Source organism: Phacochoerus africanus, chromosome 3, assembly GCF_016906955.1.
Source record: "Phacochoerus africanus isolate WHEZ1 chromosome 3, ROS_Pafr_v1, whole genome shotgun sequence".
NCBI classification, from domain to species: domain Eukaryota; kingdom Metazoa; phylum Chordata; class Mammalia; order Artiodactyla; family Suidae; genus Phacochoerus; species Phacochoerus africanus.
The window spans coordinates 13,510,643-13,536,127 of record NC_062546.1 but is presented as its reverse complement, the minus strand read 5'-3'; the positions used below and the strand labels follow the sequence as shown (position 1 = coordinate 13,536,127).

The following is a 25,485-nucleotide window of genomic DNA, read 5'->3' as shown; positions in this document are numbered from 1 at the left end:
CTTACATTAACCTATATTTGGGCAAAATCATCTAACCAAAGCCCATTGTATAATAAAGGGTTGCGTATGTCATGCAATTTATTGAATATTATACTGAAGGTGAAGAACGGAATGGTTGTCTGGGTGCAGAATGGTTGTTTACCCTTGGAATTGCATGGCTGCTGCCCAGCATCGCGAGTCTCATACTTCATACTGCTAGCAGGGAAAAGATCAAAATTCAGAGTTTGACTGAGTATCACTTCTGTACTGTTGTAAAGTTGAAAAATTGTGAGTCTAACCATTTTCAGTTGGAAACTGTCTATATTACCCCTTTTTAGGTATAGGCAACAGTTTGATTTAATCGGTAACTAGACAGCTATTGATAGAGCTTTTTTCCATCTCTCAGGAATTTTTATTTTTAATTTTTTATATAATTATTTTTTTCCATTATAGCTGGTTTACAGTGTTTTGTCAATTTTCTACTGTACAGCATGGTGACCCAGTTACATATACATGTATACATTCTTTTTTCTCACATTATCATGCTCTATCACAAGTGACCAGACATAGTTCCCAGTGCTACACAGTCAGGAATTGTTTGTTTGGTTTCTACTTAAGAGCTTTGTGTGTGTGTGTGTGTGTGTGTGGCTTTTTTGCACTGCACCTGTGGTATATTGAAGTTTCCAGGCTAGGGGTCGTATCGGAGCTGTAGCTGCTGGCCTATGCCACAGCCACGCCACATCTGAGCTGTGTCTGAAACGTATGCTACAGCTCTCGGCAGCACTGGATCATTAACCCACTGAGCAAGGCCCTGGATGAAACCTGAATCCTTATGGATACTAGTTGGGTTTGTAACACGCTTAGCCACAGCAGAAACTCCTGAGCCTTGCTTTTGATTCTGTTACCTTGTGCATGATTTCATTTCCTGACTGCTTTTACTGGTTTACTGCTTTTACTGGATAGTAATCCAGTGCTGGCACGAATAAATGCTGCTTCCTGGTAAAAAGCCTTGGTGTCTGTGCTTAAGCCCCGCATACACCACAGCAACGACCCCAGCCACTGCCTGCTGGATAACCTGCTGTGTCATAGGAGAACTCCGTGTTTGTTGACAGGGATAAAATTTGAGATTTCAAGTAAAAATTACCATGTTCAGTTTGAATCTGTCACCCCATGAGTGTGTGACAGCTTCTCAGTTAGTTAGACTTTATAGATGAGATGGGTGGTGATACTAATGTCGAGATATTGTATAAATGTATTAATATATGAAGATTTGCTTTATCAGGGAACCAGTATTATGCATTTGACAGTGTTTGCTGTTACAAAATCATACATGGGTAAAAGATATTTTTTAGACTCTAAGTATGTTATTGTAACAATATGAAAGTTCATTGATAGGTTTCAGATTTCAACTAACCTTTAAGAAAGTATCACTTGTCCTTGAATTCCAGGGATTGCTGGCAAGGCCAGAAATAAGAGTGTAGAACAGATTCTCCCCTAGAGCCTTCAGAAAGATTACGGCCCTGTCAGCACCTTTATTTTGGACATTGAGCCTCCAGAGCTTCAAGAGAGTAATTATCTGTTGTTTTAAGCCACCCAGTTTGTGATTTGTTAAGAGTAGTCACAGGAAACTAATAAAACAAGCAAATCAGGGTATGCTCTGTACTTTTTCCTTTGTTATATTTTTTGCAACTTTTTGTTAGATTGAAACTATTTCCAAATCTTAAAGTACTACTTGTTGCGTTTTAGCATAATATAAAGGAAAATTATTTATAATTGATTGTAAAAGGCTATTGAAATAGTCCTTCCTTTTACATGTATGTGTTTCCTCGAGGCTGGATTTTCCTCATATGTTTCAATCAGTATAATGTATTATATACCAGAGTGAATGGAGTAGTAGATTCGAGGATCTAGTTGTCTTGTATTAAGCCAGACATAAGGTTTGTAAATGTGAAACAGTGCCACCTCTCATGGAGTTGTTTTGTTTCAGAAGTTATTTTTCATAGAATTGTGTATGTTAACATATAGTAAACTTACTGTTTTTGGCCACCCTGTGGCATGCGGAATTCTGGACCAAGGTATCAGATCTGAGCCGCAACAACTGTGGCACAACACTGGATCCTTAACCCACTGCGCTGGGTCAGGGATTGAACTTGTATCCCAGTACTCTCAAGATGCTGCTGATCCTGTTGTGCCACAGTGGGAACTCTTAATAGACTTAAATGAATTAATATTTTAAATGTTTCAGGTTTTAATTTCTAATATAGTAAACTTCGATAAGTATAACCCCCATAATCAAAGCTTTATAAGAGTTCCCAATTTTTAAGAGATAAAAAGAAGCCTGATAACAAAAGGTTGAGGGAGTTCCCATTGTGCCTCAGTGGGTTAAGAACCTGACTAGCATCCATGAGGATGAGGGTTTGATCCCTGGCCTTGCTCAGTGGGTTAAGGATCTGGCATTGCCACAAGCTGCAGTGTAGGTTACAGATGCGGCTCCATTCTGGCATTGCCGTGGAGTATTATAGGCTGGCAGCTGCAGCTCTGGTTTGACTCAGCCTGGGAACTTCTATATGCTGTGAGTGCAGCCGTAAAAAGACCAAAAAAGGAAGAAGTTGAGAACTACTGATCTATTGAATTTGGATGGAACTCTAGAAGCATTTGACGTAAATCTTTTACCTTGCTGTATCTATTTGTTGCCTTGTAGCATGTCCACTTTCTGCCACAGCTGTCTCTGTTGGCTCTGTTTTTTCCTACTTGAACACCAGGACCACCTGAGCTAACCAGTAAAGTTTAGCCACTTTGAAAGACACATAGTGGAGTTCCCACTGGGGTGCAGTGGGTTAAAAATTTGCAGTGGCTCAGGTCACTGCAGAGGTGTGGCCCTGCGCAGTGGGTTAAAGGATTTGGCAAGGCCACAGCTGTGGCTCAGATTCAGTCCCTGGGCCAGGAACTTCCATATGCCGTAGGTACGACCATTTAAAAGAAAAAAAAAAGAGAGGGAGAGAGACACATAGTTATTGTTAACCTGAATCTCTTTCTTTTAGTAGTAGGAACCTGGTTGACTGAAGGTTAGACTTTGAATAGCTTATATGACATGTGGTACTCAGTTGTTCCCGCTTTTAAATTACGGATGAGGAGTTCCCGTCGTGGCGCAGTGGTTAACAAATCCGACTAGGAACCATGAGGTTGTGGGTTCGGTCCCTGCCCTTGCTCAGTGGGTTAACGATCTGGCGTTGCCGTGAGCTGTGGTGTAGGTTGCAGACTCGGCTCGGATCCCGTGTTGCTGTGGCTCTGGTGTAGGCCGGTCCGATTGGACCCCTAGCCTGGGAACCTCCATATGCCTCGGGAGCGGCCCAAGAAATAGCAAAAAGACCAAAAAAAAAAAAAAAAATCACGCATGAGCCGTTAATTTTCAGTAGAGACTTTTTATAGCACAAGATACAATTTGTGATTCTGCATGTATTACTTTTGTTGATCCCTAGCACTGGGTCATCAGCTTGTTGAAGGGGAGAAAAACCCAAAACTTGTCTGTTTTAATCAACAATTCTGCCTAAGCACACTGGCGTAGGGAATATGATCTCCTTCGTGTGGAAAACACCCAGGCTGTTGAAGAGTGACCACTGGAAAAAAAAAAAAAAAAAGAAAACAACCAAAACCTCCCCCCTCCTCAGTTTTATTGAAAAATAATGGAAATACTTCACTGAATAAATTTAAGGGATGTGCCATGATGCTTTTACATATATTGTAAAATGGTTGCCACAACAGGTTCAGCTAACATGTCATTTCATACAAATACAGTAAAAAGGAAAGAAGAAAAAGTTTCCTCCTTGTGATGAGAACTCTTAGGATTGACTTTTTTGCCTTAAAAGATTTTTTTTTTAATTGAAGGGTTTACTCTTTTAACAACTTTCCTTTTTATCATGCAGCAGGGTTATAGTCATATTGTATATTACACCCCTAGTACTTACTGACCATTCTTAAGACACTTGGCGAAGTGGGTTTTGATTTGAGCCAGTTTAGTTGCATGAATGGTTTTATAAGAGTTCATAATTATTTTTTTTTGCCTCAAATGTTCTCTAACGGTAATGAGGTGCTCCCAGCTTCATTTACTCCACAGGCATAGGCAGGTTTTGTGAAGTACACAGAGAAGCTCTTTAAAGTCATGAGTCATCAAACTGACCTTTGAACAAAAAAAAAACAAAACCAAGCTACGTCTTATTTAGATTGAGGGATCTTTTCATCGATTCCTCAGTAGTTTATATTCTTGCTTGCGGCAGACTTCTTCCCTTGAACAGTCTTGACCTAGAGGCACAGAGTTTTCGCTCCGTGTAGCATAGCACCTCTGTTTTGGAGGGGACTAAGGAGGCAGTTGTAGTTCAGTTTGGATTTTGATATTTGACATTGCTACCGGTGCTACACGACCTTGACAGGTAAATGATTTTAGGAGTGCATTCTTACTTTCTTCATGGACTTTGCTGTACCTGCTCTCATTTGTTATTTGTATTATTGTCATCCATGAAATCAGTAGTGCCTTTTAGAGATTGATTTGAAGAGTATATGTCTTTCATCAGACATATAACTTTTGGGGATATAGAAGCATTATTTTTCAAAAAGCTTCTTTTGAATTTAAGGTTATTTAGGCTAGGATGGAATTATAATCACTGAAGAGTAATAAGCTGTGAGGTCAGAAAAAGAAAAAAGGCACTGGAAACAGCAAGGACTGAGCACAGACTAACGTGTAGTCTAGATGGTGACCCATCCAGGAAGTCTCATGAGTCAGGCCAGCCGCGTCGTGTTGCTAGACTTAAGAGATCATCTGCTCCCACCTCTTTGCTTTTAGGGAAGGGAATTCAGCTAAGATATGCTTTTCCCTTGGTATATCTTATTCTCTCTCTCTTTCCACCTTCAATACCTTTTCTTTCTAAAATTATTTTGAAGTGTTTTATCAGCTTTACATTTCCACATTGTTAGTTTTTGAGGTGTTACTGTTGCAGGGTAGCTTCTTTATGTTTTTGATATTGGTGGTAGGGCCAGCTTGAGTACTGTAGGGGGAAGTGTCTTGTTCAAGGTTTGTTTTTTTGTTTTTAACTGCGCAGGCACTCCATATTAGGAATATCTGTCTTGTAGTTGACCCATGGTGACTATTGCATGTATCATGCACTGCTTGATTAGTGCTACTTCCTATAGCATCTTTGCTATTCTCAGCCATTGAATTACCATGTGGCTAATGATATCAGCTCTTAAGTTTTATTTTATTTCATTTATTTTTTTATTTTATAATGATTTTTATTTTTTCCATTATAGCTGGTTTACAATGTGCTGTCAGTTTTCTCCTGTACAGCAAGGTGACCCAGTCACACATACATACATACATTCTTTTTTCTCACATTATCATGCTCCATCATAAGTGACTAGATATAATTCCCAGTGCTATATAGCAAGATCTCATTGCTTATCCATTCCAAAGGCAGTAGTTTGAGCTCTTAAGTTTTAACATTTCTTAAAGTATCTTCTCTGAGTCAGAAAGAATGGATTAGGGGAGAATAGGGCACAGGCTGTGATCATCTCTCCTTTATATCTTCATTGCTTATTAATTAAAGTTATATCAGATTTTATTTCTGTGCACACACCCTTCTAACTCTGACCGCTTATCTTAATCCAGAGCTTTATTGCTTACCTCAGGGGGGCTAAACACTCTCTCTCCTCTTTTTTTCCTTTACTGCTCATATTTTCATTATGTGCCAACAGACATTCTTAAGTATAAATAATACTTTTGATATAGAGACATTTATATCTATCAAAGAAAAATGAAACCACGAACTCGAAATAAAGAGAGACCATGAAAAAGAACCAGCACTGTGTGCTTTTACCTAGTCCTTTGAAGGTACTTGGATAACCTCTTCAGAATCTTCTAAAAGGTACCTACTTTTTCTCTGATTATACCTGGGTATCTTAAGACACAGACTTCTATGGAGATAGTTTGATCCTATTTTCATGGCCTCACGTTAGCTACTACCTGCCACTCATGTCACTATTTCACTGGGAGAATGTTTTGAATTCTAGTCAACTATTTGTAAGTTGAGAATAGCCTGAATAGTTCTGGCTCATTTATTTGTCTGAATCTTTAAAATCTGTTGCCATATGTGATATTTGTAACTACTTGTTTTTCAAACGGGAGCAGAAAATTGGTGTTGCTGAACATCTTTGTTCTTGGTATCGTGTGCCTCAGAGGGATCACCTTTATTCCCTACACCAGTTACTTACTTTGTATTGCTTTTCATTCTCATAATAAACATAAGAAGTTGTGAGATGTAATTATCCCTGGTTTTTACTATACTTCAAGTAAATTTACAGATGACAAGCTTTTTGTAGGAGATAAATGTTTACCTTTTAGTGAAATGGGGATTCACTTCTCAAGTTTGATTCTAACAAAGCCCCACTGTCTTTTTATTGTATTATAGTAAATAATATGAAGGGTTCAAATTCCTGAGTTTGATTTTGATCTTAAAGCCACCGTATTTTTTGGTATGGGAATATCAAAGTGAAAAATGACATGTTAGAAAGAATCAGAACTTCTACAAGGTTTTTAGGTGTGTCATCCCTTTCCTTTTCCCCTGTACCTTCTCTGTGTTTTGCGAATATCGTAGAGTTGGTCAGAAGTATAGCTAATGGGGAGTTCCCTCATCGCACAGCAGATTAAGGATCCCGGGTTGTGACTGCAGCGTCTTGGTCGCTACTGTGTGGCGGGTTCAGTCCCTGGCCCGGGAACTTGTCCGTGCTGCGGGTGTGCGCCCCCCGCCCCGCCAAAAAAGAAGTACAGTTAATTGTGTGGAAAGGGGAAACAGAACTAGAATTGGAAAAAGGAACAAGGGGAATGGTGTAGTAGTAAAAGAGAGGAAGGAATTTGTAATAAAATAGCCTCTAACAAGATTTATAATGGTTTAGAGCCTATAATGTAGAAAAGTGAGCAAGAATAGAGTGTACTGTGTAAAATGTCATAAAAATATGAAAAGCACATAAGGATAAAGCAGGGGAAACTTACTGATTGGGAGAGTTGGGAGTGGTTTCACCAGAGGTTATAGCTGAGTTTGATCTTGAAAGATGACTAGGAGTATTTTAGTATTCAAGATAAAAGAGGGGCGAAGGGGAGATCTAAAAAGAATGACTTAAGGTTAAATACAAACGGAATATTTCCATGATGATCTTTTGTCAGCATCTTTTTTAGCTTAAACCATTGGGATGGTGGTGGTGAGGGGGAGGAAGAAGTATGATTAGAGAGTATGCTTTTGGGCATGAAGCCGAAATCAGGTTTATGAAGCTTAAATTTAGCTCTCTTCCTATGAATGAGAGAGATTCTGGGCTTTAAATTGTGGGAGTCACTGTAACCTTTAAAACAGAGAATTACCTAGCTAGTTAGTGTGCTGTCAGGAGAGGGTAGTTTGATTTAGATGGAATTGGCAAGCTTCGCACCCTCTGCACAGCGTATGTTTGTGAACTTTAACTCTGTTGCTCACGTGGAGGTTGAGAAGTCTCTTGGCAACAAGCTTCCAGTTGCAACTAACACCTGCCTCGGCTGGTTGGTATGCCCAGTTCTGATACGAGAACCTCTGGGGAGTCTCTTTTGGAGTTCAGCCTCATCAGGCTTAAACTGGAGCATAAATGTGAAGGGGCTTTGGAGTCAGCCTGTTGATTAAGAATGAAAAGGCAGGAGTTCCCGTTGTGGCGCAGTGGTTAACGAATCCGACTAGGAACCATGAGATTGCGGGTTCGGTCCCTGCCCTTGCTCAGTGGGTTAATGATCCGGCGCTGCTGTGAGCTGTGGTGTCACGGCGCTGCCGTGAGCTGTGGTGTAGGTTGCAGACGCGGCTCGGATCCCGAGTTGCTGTGGCTCTGGCATAGGCTGGCAGCTACAGCTCCGATTAGACCCCTAGCCTGGGAAACTCCATATGCCGTGGGAGCGGCCCAAGAAATGGCAAAAAGACAAAAAAAAAAAAAAAGAAAAAGAAAAGGCAGGACATAAAAAGGGAGAAGAGAGAATGAAGCCTGGTGGGTTAAAATATAGCTGTTGATTTACATTTTATTCCTTTTCAGCTCAACTTGTATAGTAAAAACAGAGTATTTTGTTTTATTGCTCTTTGCTCTCCCCTTTCCAAATCTGCAGGCATTATTAACTAAAGATAGAGGAAAGAATGACCAGGACCCGAGATTTATACTATTTTTCTGCATATGTCTGCAGCAAGGTAGTTTATCGTAGACACCATTATGTGCTTTTTCTCTATTTGAAAAAAAAACCATAGGCTGCTAGGTTTCCTATCTGCTGTGCCTTCATTTTAACACTTAAACTATGTTGTTATAACTGTATGTTTTTCCTCTTCTGCTTGCCTGTGAGTTCTAACAATGTGTGGGGTCTTTATCTCTATTTGCTAGACCCAAAATGGTCTAGGCATGCCAGTGTTTGAACTGAAATGGAATTAAAGTAAAGTAAAAAAGAATTGCATTAGGAGGTTTATAACTTTATCCTTCTAAGCATAACAAGTTATAAACAACAAAGGGATACTCCAGTTAGTTTTGATTTGAAACTTTCCCTTTCTTTCCCTCCATTTTATCTCCTTTCAGTGCTTATCCTCTATCCCCAGGTTGAATTAAAACATGAAGGTGGAAATATTCACTGAAAGAGTCAGCCAACGGAGGAGGACACTTCCAAAGTGGTTCCATGTTTACAGACTTGTCTCCTCCCCTGCTTCCCCTTGTCCCCTAAACATATACAGGTTCTATTTTGTTTCATTTCTTTCCTCCATGGTGCTGGTTCTCTTAATGTTGCACAAAAGACTGAAGTAAAACCTTCAACTTGATATTTTGGAAAATATATTTTAGGATTAAGCCTTACTAGCGATGACTGTGTACTAAAATTGTCTTAAGACCATCAATTTGAGACTTGAATTTTGGGTAGTGCCTTTGTGTTTGAATGTTCATAAATCTTTCCCAATGGCATTTTTTCCCCTAATTGGCTTGATCAGTCTCTGCTTTTACATAACGCTTCAAGCAGTTTTCAGTAGATCAATTCAAATCCACAGTTGTATGAAAATTTCCTTAATGTTACTGGGATTCTTAGGAGATAACCAGAAATACTCCCTAGTTAGTGTGGTTAATAATACCTTGTTTAAGTCAGGTATGACCCTGACAAATGAACTAAATTACTGGTGAGGTAGTCCAAAGTTCTTGGCCCCAGCATTTGGTCTTAGAAAACCCAAGAATGAAAATACTTGACAGATTATTTTAGGGTATACTTCATGAATTTCTTTTTCTTTTTTTCTCCTTTTTTTTTTGTTTTTAACTTTATGAATTTCTGATCTCAGATTTTCTCCTTGCTGTGTGAGCCACTGACTGTTGGTCTGAGGTGGAAATAAGGGTCATAGTTAATAGTAGGCCACCTAAGAGAGCAGTTTATCTAGTGACTTGTAGAGTAATGGTTGGTTTTTCAGGGCTCAAGGGGAATGGCTGCATTAGTACCTGCTGAGCTGGTGTACCTCCTTGCCTCTGACCCTAATACTACAAGCCCCTAAACCTTGCAAGTAATTGCTTCTCAGAATTACTGATGAGCTGATGAGCTGAGACATTTTCTGGCTAACTGGTTGGAGATGGTGTGATTCAACAATGTAGATGGTTTATTTCGGGGGCAGGGGAGGAGAATAAAGTGCCCAAGGAACATTTGATACATGTTTTGTTAGTTATAAAGTCTGAAAATATTTTGGTCCCGGCTCTGTCACCCAATCCGTGTGTAATCTAGCTACTGCTTTATCTGTAAAATGGAAACAGTGCATGCCTTGGAGAGTCGCTCTAAGAAGTTACGCAGAATAATACATGGTATGCCTAACACTGTTCAAGTTATTCTCTTCCTCCCTTTTTAATTTTTTTCAGATTTTTGTATTTTTTATTTTTTCCTTTGTAGCTGGTTTACAATGTTCTGTCAATCTTCCCCCTTCTTATTAATTTAGGAAAATAAAATATTTCAGTTGGTCTCTATGCCATTTGAGGGTTTACTGGGTTACTTAACTCCTCTTCATTTTGACATAGGCTTTCCTTACTCCTCCCCCCTCCCCGCTCCACCTCCAACTTCTTGATCACCTAATGGACACTAGCATTGTTTTTTGTTTGTTTTTTTGCTTTTAGGGCCGCACCCTCAGCGTATGAAGGTTCCCAGGCCCTATAGGGGTTGATTCAGAGCTGCAGCTGCCAGCCCACGCCACAGCCACAGCCACATGGTATCCAAGCCATGTCTGCGACAGCTCACGGCAACTCTGGATCCTTAACCCACTGAGCAGTGTCAGGGATCGAACCTACATCCTCCTGGATATTAGTTGGATTCATTTCCGCTATGCCACAACGGGAACTCCGACAGTAGCATTGTTAATTGGTATCTTTTCCTTTTGGACAGGGAGTATTTCCTATTTCCTTGTCCATCTGGCTAATTTGTTGTACATAATTAAGATTTGTCCTCTTGTCTTAACTGCAAATAAACCAAAAAGAAAGCTAGTTAATGCTACTAAGCCACATACCAACATTTTCATGGCTTTTGAGCTGGTGGGCATAATTCTTTGATGCTTTTAATGAATGTTCATGTTCTAGCCATGTGTTGTATTCTGTGCATGTTTAAGCTTAAACCTGTACCATAGCTTGATTGCTTTATATAAAAAGGCCTATACTATTTATATGAGAAATTCTATCCAATTGCTGTAAGATTCTTACTTATTTAAAATCTGATTCATCCTGGATCTACTTGTAACTTTTCCAAAATGATATAGAAATAGGTAGCCTTAGGTTTTGAGAGCATTGAATGCTATTACAAATCGCTGTGAATCTATGTTGAAGTAGTGTACAGATATCTTGGTTAAATGTTATCTTAGCTTAAAGTGTGCATTGTCATATTAGTATATTTAAATAGTATAGCATCAAACTCAAGTAAAAACATTTCAAAAAGAAAAATAATTGTAAAAAATGGCTGACATAGAAAGATAGAATACATCTTGGGACTTTGGATTCTGATTCAGTGAAAAAATTTTCAGTCTAGTCCTTTACTGTGGTGTCAGGGGCTTGAAAAGCCTTCTGTGATTGGATTGTATTCTACCTACAAGTGTGTAAACTGAGGTGTATTTCCAGTTTAACAATCAGCTGGCAGATATCTCTTCATTAGCAACTTCAGAATATATGTATGTACAGGTGTACAGATTACTTGGGCGGAAGGAGGGAGAAGGTTTATATTGTCCTAATTTCTTTTCCATTCAACTGTGTAGATGATAATCTTTAATTATAGGGAATCAGAATTTAGAAGGGGCTTAATATCAATAGATATTATAGAGATACTGGGAGGCTTGTGCTGTATAATTTTCCCTTTGAATATGGATTTTACCTATTCCATATATCCTTCAAACTAGATAGGTTGTAATTTAAGATATAAAAATGTAAGCTGTATAGTTAAATGATCTATGATTCTTAACCTTTAGAACTTAGTGGCGGCAGGGGGCGGGGGGATTGATCTACTTATGGACCTGGTTCCATTTCCTTCTCCTACCCTAATTCTTGACTAGTGACTGCAGATGGTCTAGATTTAGTGTGTCTATGCTAGGCATTTACCTTTCATACCTTCAAAAGAGAAATTTACCAAACTAGGTATTATAGTTTGAGCCTGGCTCTGTCAGAGAGAAACAGACAACAGACCTGACAAATAAAACAAATACTATTTATATTTATAATAACTAAGTTTAATTCACAATAAATAGAAAACAGAGAGAGTTTGTCGTAGTCATTTGTGCTAAGGAATTATTATAGTAGTTACTGTATATGCTGAAACCTTTTTTTTTTTCCAGAAATATTTCTGTTTTTAATTTCTCATGTTGAACATTTTCTTTAGCCAAATGAAATTTAGGGGATGTATTTGATCTACTCTGATTTTTTTTGTTGCATAGTATTTTGTCATTCAGACTCGGATATCACAAGGTCTTTTGGGCATTGTCCAATAAATGTAGTACCAAGGTTTGTCCCTGTCCAAGAACTAGAAAAAGAAATCTGTTGAACCTGTTCCTTAAAAAATGGAATGTGAGGAGTTCCTGTGGTGGTTCAGGGGGTTAGAACCCAACATAGTGTCTGTGAGGGTGCAGGTTTGATCTCTGGTCTTGCTCAGCAGGGTGTAGGTTGCAGATGCGGCTTCCATCCCACCTTGCTGTGGCGGGGTGGTGTAGGCCTGCAGCCTGCAGCTCCTGTTCGAACCCTAGCCCAGAAATTGCCATGTGCCGCAGGTGCAGCCCTAAAAAAAATGGAACATGAGAATTATTTTATATCCTAATTAATTAAACACCACTACCATGGTTTTAAATGAAGATCTGGCATTAGCGCATTTCTGTATAATTACCTTGTTACTAGAGATCACTGGACTCTGTAAAAGAGTAAACTTGGTAGCAAGTAGAGGAGCAACCAGACTGCACAGTCATGTGCATGTTTGGCTGCTTCTGCCAGATCAGGAGAAGGAGCCACAATGTGTGTTGGACATAAGTAGCCATATTTAGGTTTCTCTAACGTGCGCATGAATATCGACTTGATGTGAATGATGTGTATGCATTTATGGTTTAGACTGATAATTGTGATTATTGATTTCTTTTGTACTAAGAGATTGTTATGATTTTGATTCTCCTTTGATGTAATTTATGCCTTTAAAATTAATTTTGGTGACATCCTGTACCAATCATAAAAACAAAAATTTAAGAAGTTTGAAGAAATCTTCCAACTTTTATATAGATCAGAATGAAGGGAACTATAAAATATAACTTTAAGTTGAATGTACCCTTTATTCAGTAAAGTATTGGAGATTCAGCTTATGTGTAATAAAAGTAAGGAAGTAATACTGAGAACATAGAATAAGTTCTGTCTTTCAAATTAAAGAAATGCTATTATTTATTAAATAGTTTGCTACTCAATTTTGAGGATTCAGGTTATGTTTTATACCGAAGAAAGTGAATAATGTCTAGATGGTGAAGTAAATTATATACATACATTTTTTTTCTCTTTCTTTTTTTTTTAGGGCCGCACCCACGGCGCAGCATATGGAGATTCTCAGGCTAGGGGTCTCATCAGAGCTACAGCTGCACCATAGCCACAGCAACGCCGGATCTGAGCCGTATCTGCGACCTGTACCACAGCTCACAGCAACACCAGATCCTTAACCTACTGAGCAAGGCCAGGGATCGAACCTGCAACCTTGTGGTTCCTAGTCGATTTGTTTCCGCTGCACCACAACGGGAACTCCTAAATTATATATATATATATAAATAATTTTTTTTTGTCTTTTTGCCATTTCTTGGGCTGCTCCCGTGACATACGGAGGGTCCCAGGCTAGGGGTCCAATCGGAGCTGTAGCCGCCGGCCTACACCAGAGCCACAGCAATGCAGGATCCGAGCTGCATCTGCAATCTACACCATAGCTCACGGCAACGCGGGATCCTTAACCCACTAAGCAAGGCCAGGGATCGAACCCGCAACCTCATGGTTCCTAGTCGGATTCGTTAACCACTGAGCCATGATGGGAACTCCCCTAAATTATATTTTTAAAATAAAGAAATGCCATTACTCACTGGATAGTTTGCCACGCAGTTTAAAAATAACCTGTATATTAAGCAAATATAAAATTAATTCTATTGAGATGTTGCTAGTTTACTCTGTTTCTGTACTTAAGGAATTACTGTTATTCTTTTTAAATGTGAAAATTGGAAATCAAAACTGAATATAGTTTTAAAACTTTATTTGGAAATAATTTTAAACCTAAAGCAAAGCTGCAAGAAAGAGAATAGTACAAAGAAGTTTAAAATTTCTCCCCAAAGGATACAACTGGTGTCAACAATTTGCTGGCCTCCTTTCTCCTCCCTTTCTGCTTTTTCTGTTCCTTTTCTCACTCACTTATAAAGTATGCACTACTCCCCTCAAAAACCATTGGAGGATCATTTGTATACATAATGGCCCTTTTGTACTAAGACTTAAATAACCACAGAACAAAAGTCAACTTAAGTAAATTTAACTTTGGCAAAATACTTCTGTTGTCCATATTCTAAATTTTGTCAGTTGATCCCATAATGTCCTTTATAGCATTTTCCCTTCTGGTACAGGATCTGATATAGGATCAAATATTGCATTTAATTGGCATTTCTCTTTAGCTGTCTTTAATCTGGACTACTTAATGATTTTGTTTTGTTATGACATGGTCATTTTTGGCGAATACAGTATGGCATTGAGATGTGGTTATGCTTTAAAATCATAATATTGAGCCACTATCAATGAAACTTACTTGAAGTTCTTTTCTCTCCTTTATTTTTTAAACTTATGTTGTGAGAAAAACCACTTCAAGTTCATAAAACACCAGCTTTTTAGACTTTTTATATTCTACTGCCAGAATTATCAGTAGAATGAATTTTGTTGGTATTTAATTAATATCTAGAACATCTGTAAAGATAGTAATGTAATCTAGAACTTCTGGTTTTGATTTTTTGTAAAGCTACATATTTTAAGTTTGATTAGTATTTTGTGTGAAAGGTTGGATTTCTATTTATTTGTCTCTCTTCCTGGCAGTATTGTGCCATCTAGTGGAAATTTATGTCCTTCAATATGTCTCATAGACTAGATGGAATGCAAGATGCATTTTAACATATTAAGAAAAAGTAGTTTGGAATGTTTGAACTTTGTGGTCGACTTGGAATTCTTTGTAACAATGATTGTCTTCATAAACAAGAGTTTAGGACAAGTAAAATTCTTGTTAAATGAAGGCCTAGTAGATGTCTTAGAATTGAGTTAAAATCTGCCTTTTTTTCCCAACAAGAAATACTCTACGTTTATTATCTTTTATCAGTGCAGATTTAACCAAGGCATATTCGAGTTCCATCAGTGAATATTAAAATAATCATTGCTTTGTAGAGCTTGTCAAAATCTTCCCACATGGAGTTTTATTGTGGTACATTACTTTCTAAGCAGAATGTGGTTTCTTCTTTTTTTCTTTTGCTTTTTAGGGCTGCACTTGCAGCATATGGTGGTTCCCAGGCTAGGGATCGAATTGGAAGTACAGCTGCTGGCTGACGCCACAGCCACAGCAACGCCAGATTCGAGCTGTGTCTGCAACCTACACCACAGTTCACGGCAACACTGAATCCTTAACCCACTGATCGAGGCCAGGATCGAACCTGCAACCTCATATGGTTCCTAGTCGGATTCGTTTCCACTGCACCATGATGGGAACTCCTAAGCAGAATGTTTTGGAGTTTACGTATTATTTACACAATCTAGGTTTATTTTGAAGTAACAGAAGAAAAAAAAACATTGGATGAGAAATATTAATGAAATGGTCTAAAGGAAAAAATGTGCTACCTTTAAAAATAACCTGAAAATAATTTAGACATTTATCATTTGAAAACTTCTTACCAAATAAGATCTTAGACTTGTGTGTAAATAAAACTTAAAATTTTATCAGTTGGATAGTTAGTAGTCTATTTTTCTTGTTATTAGATGTGAAGAAGATGCCTTATTCCTTGTGAGGTATCAATATATGCATTTTTACTAGGACTTGAGAAGCATTTGTCCTGGGGTTGGACATTCTGCATAACTAAATTGAAACATGAATTCTTGAAATCTTCAGAATAGCCATTTATTATAAAGCATATTGAGAAGTTCTCTTGTGGCACAGTGGTTAAGGATCTGGTGTTGTCACTGCAACTGCTCAGGTTGCTGCTGAGGTGTGGGTTTGATCCCTGGCCTGGGAACTTCCACATACTGCAGGTGTGACCAAAAAAAAAAAAAAAAAAAAAAACCAGAGAGAGAGGGAGAGAATATTACGAACTATCTACCCATTTAGGGAAAGCAGTTCTGAATTACAAAATGCAGCCATTCAAGCATATGACCCCTTTATAGAGTCATGGATATTTCATAATGTTTTTATCTTATTCTTTCTTAGTTGCTGATGTTTATTCATGATGAGTGGATTAGGAGAAAACTCGTTGGATCCACTAGCCCCTGATTCACGAAAACGCAAGTTGCCCTGTGATACTCCGGGACAAGGGTAGGCGGTTTATTTCCTGATACTTCACCAAGGTGTCCCCCCCCCCCACCCCCGTGCCTTTTTTCATGGGGAGGTGGTTTGAAGATAACATTTCAGCTTTCTGTTATTTACATTTGCTGGTTAGATTATATACAGTTCATAAGACCTCATCATTAATAAGTAGCTATTGCTGTTTTTATTACTTGTTAATTTCACTTCTCTGAGGTGAAGATTATTTATCCTTGTTTTGCAGATGATGAAATGAGACTAACTGCTTAAGGTTTAGGTTTGCTTGAGTTTCACCTACACTGTACTGATTCTGCAAGACAATGTTTTGCTAGTCTTGGGCTGAATTTAGCTTGCTCGTGTATGAATGTAATCGTCTTGGGTAGGGACTGATTCAGCTCTTTTGTGATAGATGTATTTACGGCCTTCTCTCCAACCGCCCCCCCAGCCTTACCTGCAGTGGTGAAAAGTGGAGACGGGAGCAGGAGAGTAAATATATTGAAGAACTGGCTGAACTGATATCTGCTAATCTTAGCGATATTGACAATTTCAACGTCAAACCAGATAAATGTGCAATTTTAAAGGAAACAGTAAGGCAGATACGTCAAATAAAAGAGCAAGGTAATACAAAGTAAGAAAAACAAGTCTTTTAGAAGGAACTTGTTAACAGTGTTCACTTTTGCTGCCTCGTTGCTTCAATGGGAACTCCTGCTGCTTGAGGGCTAGCCTCTTTGGGAATGGACAGATGAGTTGACCTGCTCTGCTAGTACATTTAGTAGGGAAAGAAAATTTAGAATAACTTCTGCCCTTCTGGGTAACTCTGAAATTTAACTTTAACCTCTAAAAATTGTAGCATCATTTTCTTAACCAGGAAATGGTGTGTATATGCAAATGCACATGTGTGTGCATGTCTCTTTGGGTCTGTTCTGGGGGACCATTTGAAGGTGGATTTAATCTGTCGCTGATATATATATGCTATTTGTAGTACTGCCTTATGTCTTTTCAGGGAAAGCTATTTCCAATGATGATGATGTTCAGAAAGCTGATGTATCTTCCACAGGACAAGGGGTGATTGATAAAGACTCCTTAGGACCACTTTTACTTCAGGCAAGTGTATGGTTTTAGCTATCGAGTCAGCTGTGTTACTTAAAAAATTTTTTTGTGTGTGTATGGTTAGGATGTGAGAACAAAAGAAAATGTTTCTTTTCATGAGATAGAACTTAGTATTCTGAATATGATGGTAAAATACTCTTATATTTACAATATGTGTAACTCAGGAGGTCCTGTGGCATTCTCCCCCCACCCAAATATTTTGGGTGTATTTTACCTCAGACTCTTTGGTGCATTGTTGTGTGTGGATTGATCTTATACACACTACAATTTTATATTTTGGAAGAATTTTTAAGGCCTAAAATATATTTTTTGGAATTCCCATTGTGGCTCAGGGGTAATGAACTCAATTAGCATCCATGAGGATGTGGGTTCGATCCCTGGCCTTGCTCAAAGGGTTAGGGATCTGGCGTTGCCGTGAGCTGTGGTGTAGGTCACAGGGGATCTGGCGTTGCCGTGAGCTGTGGTGTAGGTCACAGATGCTGCTTGGATCTGGTGGTGTTGTGGCTGTGAAGTAGGCTGGCAGCTACAGCTCTGATTAGACCCTAGCTCGGGAACTTCCATATGCCCTGGTTGTGGCCCTAAAAAGCAGCAAAACAAAACAAAAACCCAAATGTATTTTTTGTTAAGTAGTTGTTTTAAATAGATGTAATTAACCTGTAGCACTTACAGAATGTTTCTCTTACTTTAAGTCAGGGCCTGAAAGCCCTTTAATAAAACTTTGACTCATCAAAAACAAAACTGTTCTTATTTCAGTTAGTTTGCTCCAGCTACTTTTTAGTAAAGTGCATTGTTCCTCTTTGTAAATTCCCATTAAAGACAGGGGTAATTCCTGTAGCTTGACTTGGTATCAAGTGGGAAAATGGAGAGCAGTAAGGATGATTTTCTTATTATTAAAAGCTCCTTTGAAGAAGTAATCCTTCAAAAATTATATTAGACATTAATTCAAATCTCGTGCTGCCTGTATTTGTCTTTCTTGAAATTGTCTTTATTTTTCATATAACCCTGTATTAATGTTGCTAATGTTAATAGGAATGGTGGCTAATAGTGGTTGAATCAGTAGTAGATTTTTCAAATTATATTTAGTACCAAGGCTGGTGTCTTAGTCTGCTAAGGCTACCATAACAAAATACCACAGACTGGGTGGCTTAAACAGCAGAAATTTATTTCTTACAGTTCTGGAGGCTGGAAGTCCAAGATCAAGGTGTTGACAGGCTTGGTTTCTCCTGAGGCCTCTCTCCTTGGCTTGTAGATGGCAGCCTTCTTGTGTCTTCACATGGCCTTTTCTCTGTGCGTGTGCATCTCTGGTGTCTCTCTCTCTCTTCTTATAAGAACACCAGTCCTATTGGATTAGAGCCCTACCCTTACGACCTCAAGTAACCTTAATTACCTCCTGAAAGGCCCTGTCTCCAAACGTAGTCACACTGGGGGTCAGGGCTTCAACAGATGCATTTTGGTGGGGGGGGGGGAGGGGATAGGGTTCAGTTCCTAATAGCCCGCCAACATCAACATATCCGCTTCAGGCGTTGGATGGTTTCCTGTTTGTGGTGAATCGAGAAGGAAACATTGTATTTGTGTCAGAAAACGTCACTCAGTACCTGCAATACAAGCAAGAAGACCTGGTTAACACAAGTGTCTACAGTATCTTGCATGAAGAAGACAGAAAGGATTTCCTTAAAAACTTACCGAAATCTACAGGTAGGCTTTTAATGTGTGTTTTCTAGATAAGTTAAAAAAAAATTTTTTTTGACCATTTCTTAGAAAATTGATCTTTTACGTTTTAGAAAACCAAGTGATCAGATTTATGTAGAACAAGATAAGTGGTAGCTAGCAAAATTTTCAGATGAATTTAGAATTTGGTGTACATTTCATGGGTCCAGGGTATGAAGTGAGTTATAGAATATAAATGAGACATCTGTTGAAGTTGAAATTATTCCAGTGTTTTTTATATTGCCACTTTGAAATATTAGTGTAGAAATTACTGTGAAAGATGTATAATGAGAAAATAGGTGTAGCTTCAATTCTTGATGATAGTCACAGACTGAAATTGCCAGCTTAAAAAACTCCTTTCAACTTGTTTTCCAAAGTTAATGGAGTTACCTGGACAAATGAGACCCAGAGACAAAAAAGCCATACATTTAATTGCCGTATGTTGATGAAAATACCACATGATATCCTGGAAGACATGAACACTAGTCCTGAAATGCGCCAGAGATATGAAACGATGCAGTGCTTTGCCCTGTCCCAGCCTCGAGCTATGATGGAGGAGGGGGAAGGTGAGCTCGATCACATGTTTGGAGCTTTGTGATTTCCGTGGTTGTAATTCTTCTTACTGAATTCGATGTCCGTACTCGCCTATTGAACAGATGTAGCCAAAGGTTAAATAGAATCCTTACCTGGTTCAATTTTCTATTGCAGATTTGCAATCCTGCATGATCTGTGTGGCCCGCCGAATCACTACTGGAGAAAGAGCGTTTCCATCAAACCCTGAGAGCTTTATTACTAGACATGATCTTTCAGGTAAAAACTGTGCATGTGCCTGCGTATTGTTCATTTTGAAAATTTTTATAGAAGTTAACTGTTTCTACAGCCTGCACTATCATTTAAGTGCCTGCACCCACTATAATGAATACTTGGCATGGATTATTTCCTGTGTTTCTTTTTTTTCCTTTGTTTTGTCTTGTCCTTTTAGTGCTGCACCTGTGGCATATGGAGGTTCCCAGGCTAGGGGTCTAAGCGGAGCTGTAGCCACTGGCCTATGCCAGAGCCACAGCAACGCCAGATCTGAGCTGCGTCTGTGACGTACACCACAGTTCACAGCAACGCCAGATCCCTTAAGCCACTGAGTGAGGGCAGGGATCGAACCCGCATCCTCAGGGATGCTAGTTGACTTCATTACCTCTGAGCCACAGTAGGAACTCCCAGAAGTTACTATTTCTTTTCTGTAACCTCAAGCCCCTTTTTTGTGGGTAATTTGATGAGAGTTACTGGGAGTAATTGTTGACATCAACATGAATTTCAGTCTTGGTCTGTCCTTTTTGGGCCATGAGAGTAAAGAAGGCCATTATAGTTGATAAGGCATAATGATGAAATTAAACATAGTGGCAGTATCATCTGTATTTGCTCTTTTGATCATTTAACTCTAAATGTTGATACCAAGGGTTTGTCACACACGCTTTATCTCAGATCCGGTGACAGTGAGGTTGAGTTGCTTGTCCAAGGTCATGACTACTAAGAGTGTTTGCAGCTGGGTCTGCCTGAAGTGAAAGTCTGTATTATTTGCTTTGTGTCTACCATGTCAACCTTCAATAAATAACTTGATAAAAAGGAATAGGTTTAAATAAACATGTAACACAGAGCTGGTGTGTGTGTGTATGTATGTACATACACATAATATTTTACTATAAAAAATGGTTATTTTTGAAGTCATCAACCATTTTATGCCAGACTCAGTTATTTAAGGCTACTTCATATTATTTTTCACAGATGGGAAAAAAAGCAAAAGTTCTTCATAATCTGAATTGACAGTCTGTTCACACTAATGAATCTTACTTTATAATGGAAAATTTTCTCTGTACTCACCTTCGGATATCAAACCTAGTAACAGGAATTTCTGTGTGTTATTTTAGAGTTGTTCTTTGTCCGTATTGTTATGATTTGGCAGTATAAATTTTCTCCCTAAATGACACTAGGTACTTTATACTTCGTAGCTGAAAATGCTAAATAAAAAGTTGTTACCTAAGCAGTTGAGCAAGTAGAATCTTTAACAGTGATCTCATTGGAGTTTCTGTTGTGGCTCAGTGGGTTAGTGACCTGACCTCTCTGTGAGGATGCAGGTTTGATCCCTGGCCTTGCTTGGTGGGTTAAGGGTCTGGTGTTGCTGCATGCTATAGGTCGTGGCTTGGGTCCAGTGTTGCTGTGGCTGTGGTGTAGGACCCAGCTATAGCTCCGATTCGACACCTGGCCCTGGAACTTCCATTTGCTACACGTGTGGCCATAGAAAGAAAAAAAATCTTATCAATATTTTCTTTTATTAGAGATGCCTATTTACTATAACAGTTAGAAATTACTGCGCAAGAAAAATTAAATACTTTTGTCTGGTTAACATCTGAGAACCATCTTATCACAGTTGTAGTTGGTACCTTCCAGTTGCTGTCCATTCTTTTGTGGGAGGTTTGCACTCAATACAGTAGTTTCTTTGGCTTTTGGAGAGATTTTATTACTCTGGACCCTGATGTATTTCATTTAACAAACCTTTCCTGAATGTCTGTTTTGTATTTGTAATGTGGCTCTCAGACCTAAGCCCAGGGGAGGTAGTTGAGGACAGATTACTCTTTTTAAATTTATTTTCTATTTTTTTAAAGTATAGTTGATTTATAACATACCAATTTCTGCTATACAGCAAAATGACTCAGTGTATATCTATATATATGTATCTATAGACACATACACACACACACACACACATACACACACATTCTATTGTATATTCTTTCCCATCATGGTCTGTCTGAGAAGATTGTATATAGTTCCCTGTGCTATACAGTAGGACCTTGTTGTTTATCTAGTCTAAGTGTTACAGTTTGTATGTACTAACCCCAAACTCCCAGTCCATCCACCCGCACATCCCCCAATCCTCCTGGCAACCACAAGTCTGTTCTCCCGTGTTAAGGACAGATGGTGGTAAGGACAGATAGTTCCCCTGCCGGGCGCAGTGCACACGTGTTTACTCTGTCCTGGATTGCATTTGCCCCTCCTCCGTACTCCCCCCTCCTCCCAAGATTCTTTGTCGTCATGAAAGACCTGGGTCTTAAGTCGATTCTTGCACTGGTGGCTCATACCCATCAGTGCCTTTCTCATTCTCAGTAGCTTCTCTAATACTGTCTTTTACAGTACTAGAAACTCTGAGAATTTTCCCAGTCCAAACTTGATTCCTTCAGCATTTCTACTTTTCTTAGAAACACATCATGGAGAGGATACATAGATGGGCAGACTTTTCCTACATCTTTCCCAGTCTGTCTATAATCAAATTATTGACCACTTCTTTCAAGTCTTCACTTCCGGGTCATGACTGCCATCATTTCTGAATCTGGTGGACATGTTGGTGCCGAACATAAGAGGTTGTCTGGATGAATATTACATTTTTTAGTAAAAGCTCTGAGAACAAAAACAGCTGTTGGTAGTCTTGACATCCATATAAGCTTCTTTCATAGTCTGACATTTTTTTGACCATGCAGCATAATTTGTATAGAAATCCATGTCGTAGATGTTGATCACACAGTTTTTGCCCTGGACGTTGTCGGTAATTTTTGTTTTTTTTCTTTTTAGGGCTGCACATGCGGCATGTGGAAGTTCCCAGGCTAGGGGTTGAATTGGAAATGCAGCTGCCAGCCTACATCACAGCCATAGCAATGCCAGATCTGAGCCGTGTCTGAGACCTACACTGCAGCTTGTGGCAATGCCAAATCCTTAACCCACTGAGTGAGGCCAGGGATCAAACCTGCGTCCTCATGGATACTAGTTGGGTTTGTTTCCACTGAGCCACAACGGGAACTCTGAAATGTTCTTTAATTTCATAGTTTTTTTGAGTTGTATGTATTTCCTGTCCCTCATGTATTTGATAAGGAACATTTGTCAGAAGTGTTCATACTTAGGAAAATGAGTATTTAGTTAACCCTCTTAGTTTAGATATTTAAATGGCTAAAAATGCAGTCACTTCATGTGGAAAGAGCTGTACTGTCCCTCTAGCTGTTGAGGCAGGTATTTTCTCTTGCTTTGTAATTGCAGGGACAGAATCTATTAAGATTTTACTGGTATTTGTTACTTTTTCAACTAAATGAAAATGAATCTAAGGTTATCTGGACACGTTATATTCTGTACAGTGAAATGAGTTGTGTGATAACACTCTCCTAGTCTATATGGCAGAACACTTAATGCACAAGTCCTGCAGGGCTATGTCCTTAGAGAAGCTCTGGCTGGACATAGCAGAAATTTGGATCAGAAGATGGGACAAAGATTTAGTGTATTTTATTCAGTGCTAAGCCATGTAGTATGTAACTGGTGAATACCTGTAGATTGGATTTAAATCTTTTTTCTGTTTAATAGGAAAAGTTGTCAGTATAGATACAAATTCACTGAGATCCTCCATGAGGCCTGGCTTTGAAGATATAATCCGAAGGTGTATCCAGAGATTTTTTAGTCTTAATGATGGGCAGTCATGGTCCCAGAAACGTCACTATCAAGAAGGTAAAGCTTTTGGAGGTTGCTTCTTGATCTTGTTTGTCATTATGTTTGGAATGCTATAGAGCAGTACGTACATACATAACTATAGATATTGTCTGTCTGTGTGAGGTAGTAGGAAAAGGATTCTTGAGCATTTTTTATTTTAGCCTTTTCCTAATTTTGGTGAGGTCCAGTCTCTGACTGGGTTTTGAAAATGTTGCACTTGAGATTTACTTCCTTCGTCTCTTCTTCTGTGTGTGGTCTGCCAGTTGTAGTTACTAATAATAGGGTATTTTCCCCAACAGCTTATATCCATGGCCATGCAGAAACCCCGGTGTACCGATTCTCTTTGGCTGATGGCACTATAGTGACTGCACAGACAAAGAGCAAACTCTTTCGAAATCCTGTAACAAATGATCGTCACAGCTTTGTCTCCACCCACTTTCTTCAGAGGTAATGATAGACTACTGTGTATGCTCATGTTAAATGCAGCACGTGTTCTCAAGGTGCTTTATTATTAATGTAAAAAGGGAGAAAATTTAACAAGAGAAAAAGCAGGCAGGTTGTTGGGTTTGCGGAATTGAATTTAGATTCATGGATTATGATGTTTTCTTTAAGGTTGTAGTTTTATGTGAAAATGAGGATGTGTTCATGAGATAACTAATTCCAAAGGAAAGCTGGAAGTTGGGAAGACTAGTGGATGAAAGAGCTTATAAAATCTGACTCTGTTACTTTTCATTTCTAATGGTGCATTAGATTGCTTTTAGGAATTGAATTTAAAATTCGAAGGTAGGAGTTCCCGTCGTGGCGCAGTGGTTAACGAATCCGACTAGGAACCATGAGGTTGCGGGTTCGGTCCCTGCCCTTGCTCAGTGGGTTGACGATCCGGCGTTGCCGTGAGCTGTGGTGTAGGTTGCAGACGCGGCTCGGATCCCGAGTTGCTGTGGCTCTGGCGTAGGCTGGTGGTTACAGCTCCGATTCGACCCCTAGCCTGGGAACCTCCATATGCCGCGGGAGCAGCCCAAAGAAATAGCAAAAAGACCAAAAATAAATAAATAAATAAATAAATAAAAATAAAATTTGAAGGTAGACTTTAAGAATAAGTAGTTACAGGGAGTTCCCTAGTGGCTCAGCAGTTTAAGGATCCAGTATGGTCACTGCTGTGGCATTGGCTCTATCCCTGGCCTGGGACCTTCCGCATGCCAAGAGCACGGCCAAAAAAAAAAAAAAGTGGTTGCTGTTGCTAATGGTAAAGAAGCAGAATATTCACCCATTAATTGTCTTGAGTAATTTGCAGGCATCTCCAGGTTAACCCTTTGATATACAGGAACTCTAGTAAAGCCCCACTGAGATTCTAGCTACATAGCTTTGGGCCCTTCACGGTGCTCCGATGGTGTCCCTTGTTTAGGTTATGTGGCTTATTAAAAATATGTTATTAGGTTAATAACTGATCAATATCTAGATTGTTGTCACTAGGTATTGGAATGACGCCTGAGAAGTTAAATTCCTGGGGGCACTTCATCTTTAAAAAAGAAAATCAGGTTCAGGCTTTTAATGCATGCTGTAATTTTTCAGTAAAACTTTGATGTTCTGTTTCTTTGCAGGGAACAGAATGGGTATAGACCAAACCCAAATCCTGTTGGACAAGGCGTTAGGCCTCCAGCAGCTGGATGCAACAGTTCAGTAGGCGGCATGAACATGTCGCCAAACCAGGGCTTACAGATGCTGAGCAGCAGGACCTATGGCTTGGCTGACCCCAGCACCACAGGCCAGATGACTGGAGCTAGGTATGGGGCTGCTGGTAGCATAGCTTCAATGAACCCTGGACCAGGCATGCAGTCACCGTCTTCCTACCAGAACAGCAACTACGGTCTCAACATGAGTAGCCCTCCGCACGGGAGTCCTGGTCTTGGCTCCAACCAGCAGAATATCATGATTTCTCCTCGTAATCGTGGGAGCCCAAAGATGGCCTCACATCAGTTTTCTCCCGTTGCAGGTATTGGTGTTGCATTTCCTTAATTTTTTTCTTTTTCGTTAATTCTGTTCTTTCCATACCACTGCAATTCCTATAAAGTTAATTCATTTTAAAATAGAACTTTTGCATG

General features: G+C 39.2%; 1 protein-coding gene across 5 annotated transcripts in view; it reads left to right on the top strand.

The window, feature by feature from the left end:
* NCOA3 (nuclear receptor coactivator 3) overlaps positions 1-25,485 on the top strand; it is a 134,242-nt gene that overhangs the window by 91,406 nt on the left and 17,351 nt on the right. For 2 of the 5 annotated variants that reach the window (XM_047770927.1, XM_047770926.1), the window contains exons 3-11: positions 15,959-16,063; positions 16,497-16,669; positions 17,109-17,155; positions 18,682-18,856; positions 19,246-19,434; positions 19,577-19,678; positions 23,264-23,404; positions 23,686-23,833; positions 24,985-25,376. In XM_047770927.1, the coding sequence (XP_047626883.1) occupies positions 15,975-16,063; positions 16,497-16,669; positions 17,109-17,155; positions 18,682-18,856; positions 19,246-19,434; positions 19,577-19,678; positions 23,264-23,404; positions 23,686-23,833; positions 24,985-25,376 (1,456 nt within the window). In that variant the 5' untranslated portion in view covers positions 15,959-15,974. Of the gene's footprint in view, positions 1-15,958; positions 16,064-16,496; positions 16,670-17,054; positions 17,156-18,681; positions 18,857-19,245; positions 19,435-19,576; positions 19,679-23,263; positions 23,405-23,685; positions 23,834-24,984; positions 25,377-25,485 lie in introns of all 5 variants that reach the window. The other 3 variants (XM_047770925.1, XM_047770924.1, XM_047770928.1) reach the window with 2 other exon arrangements.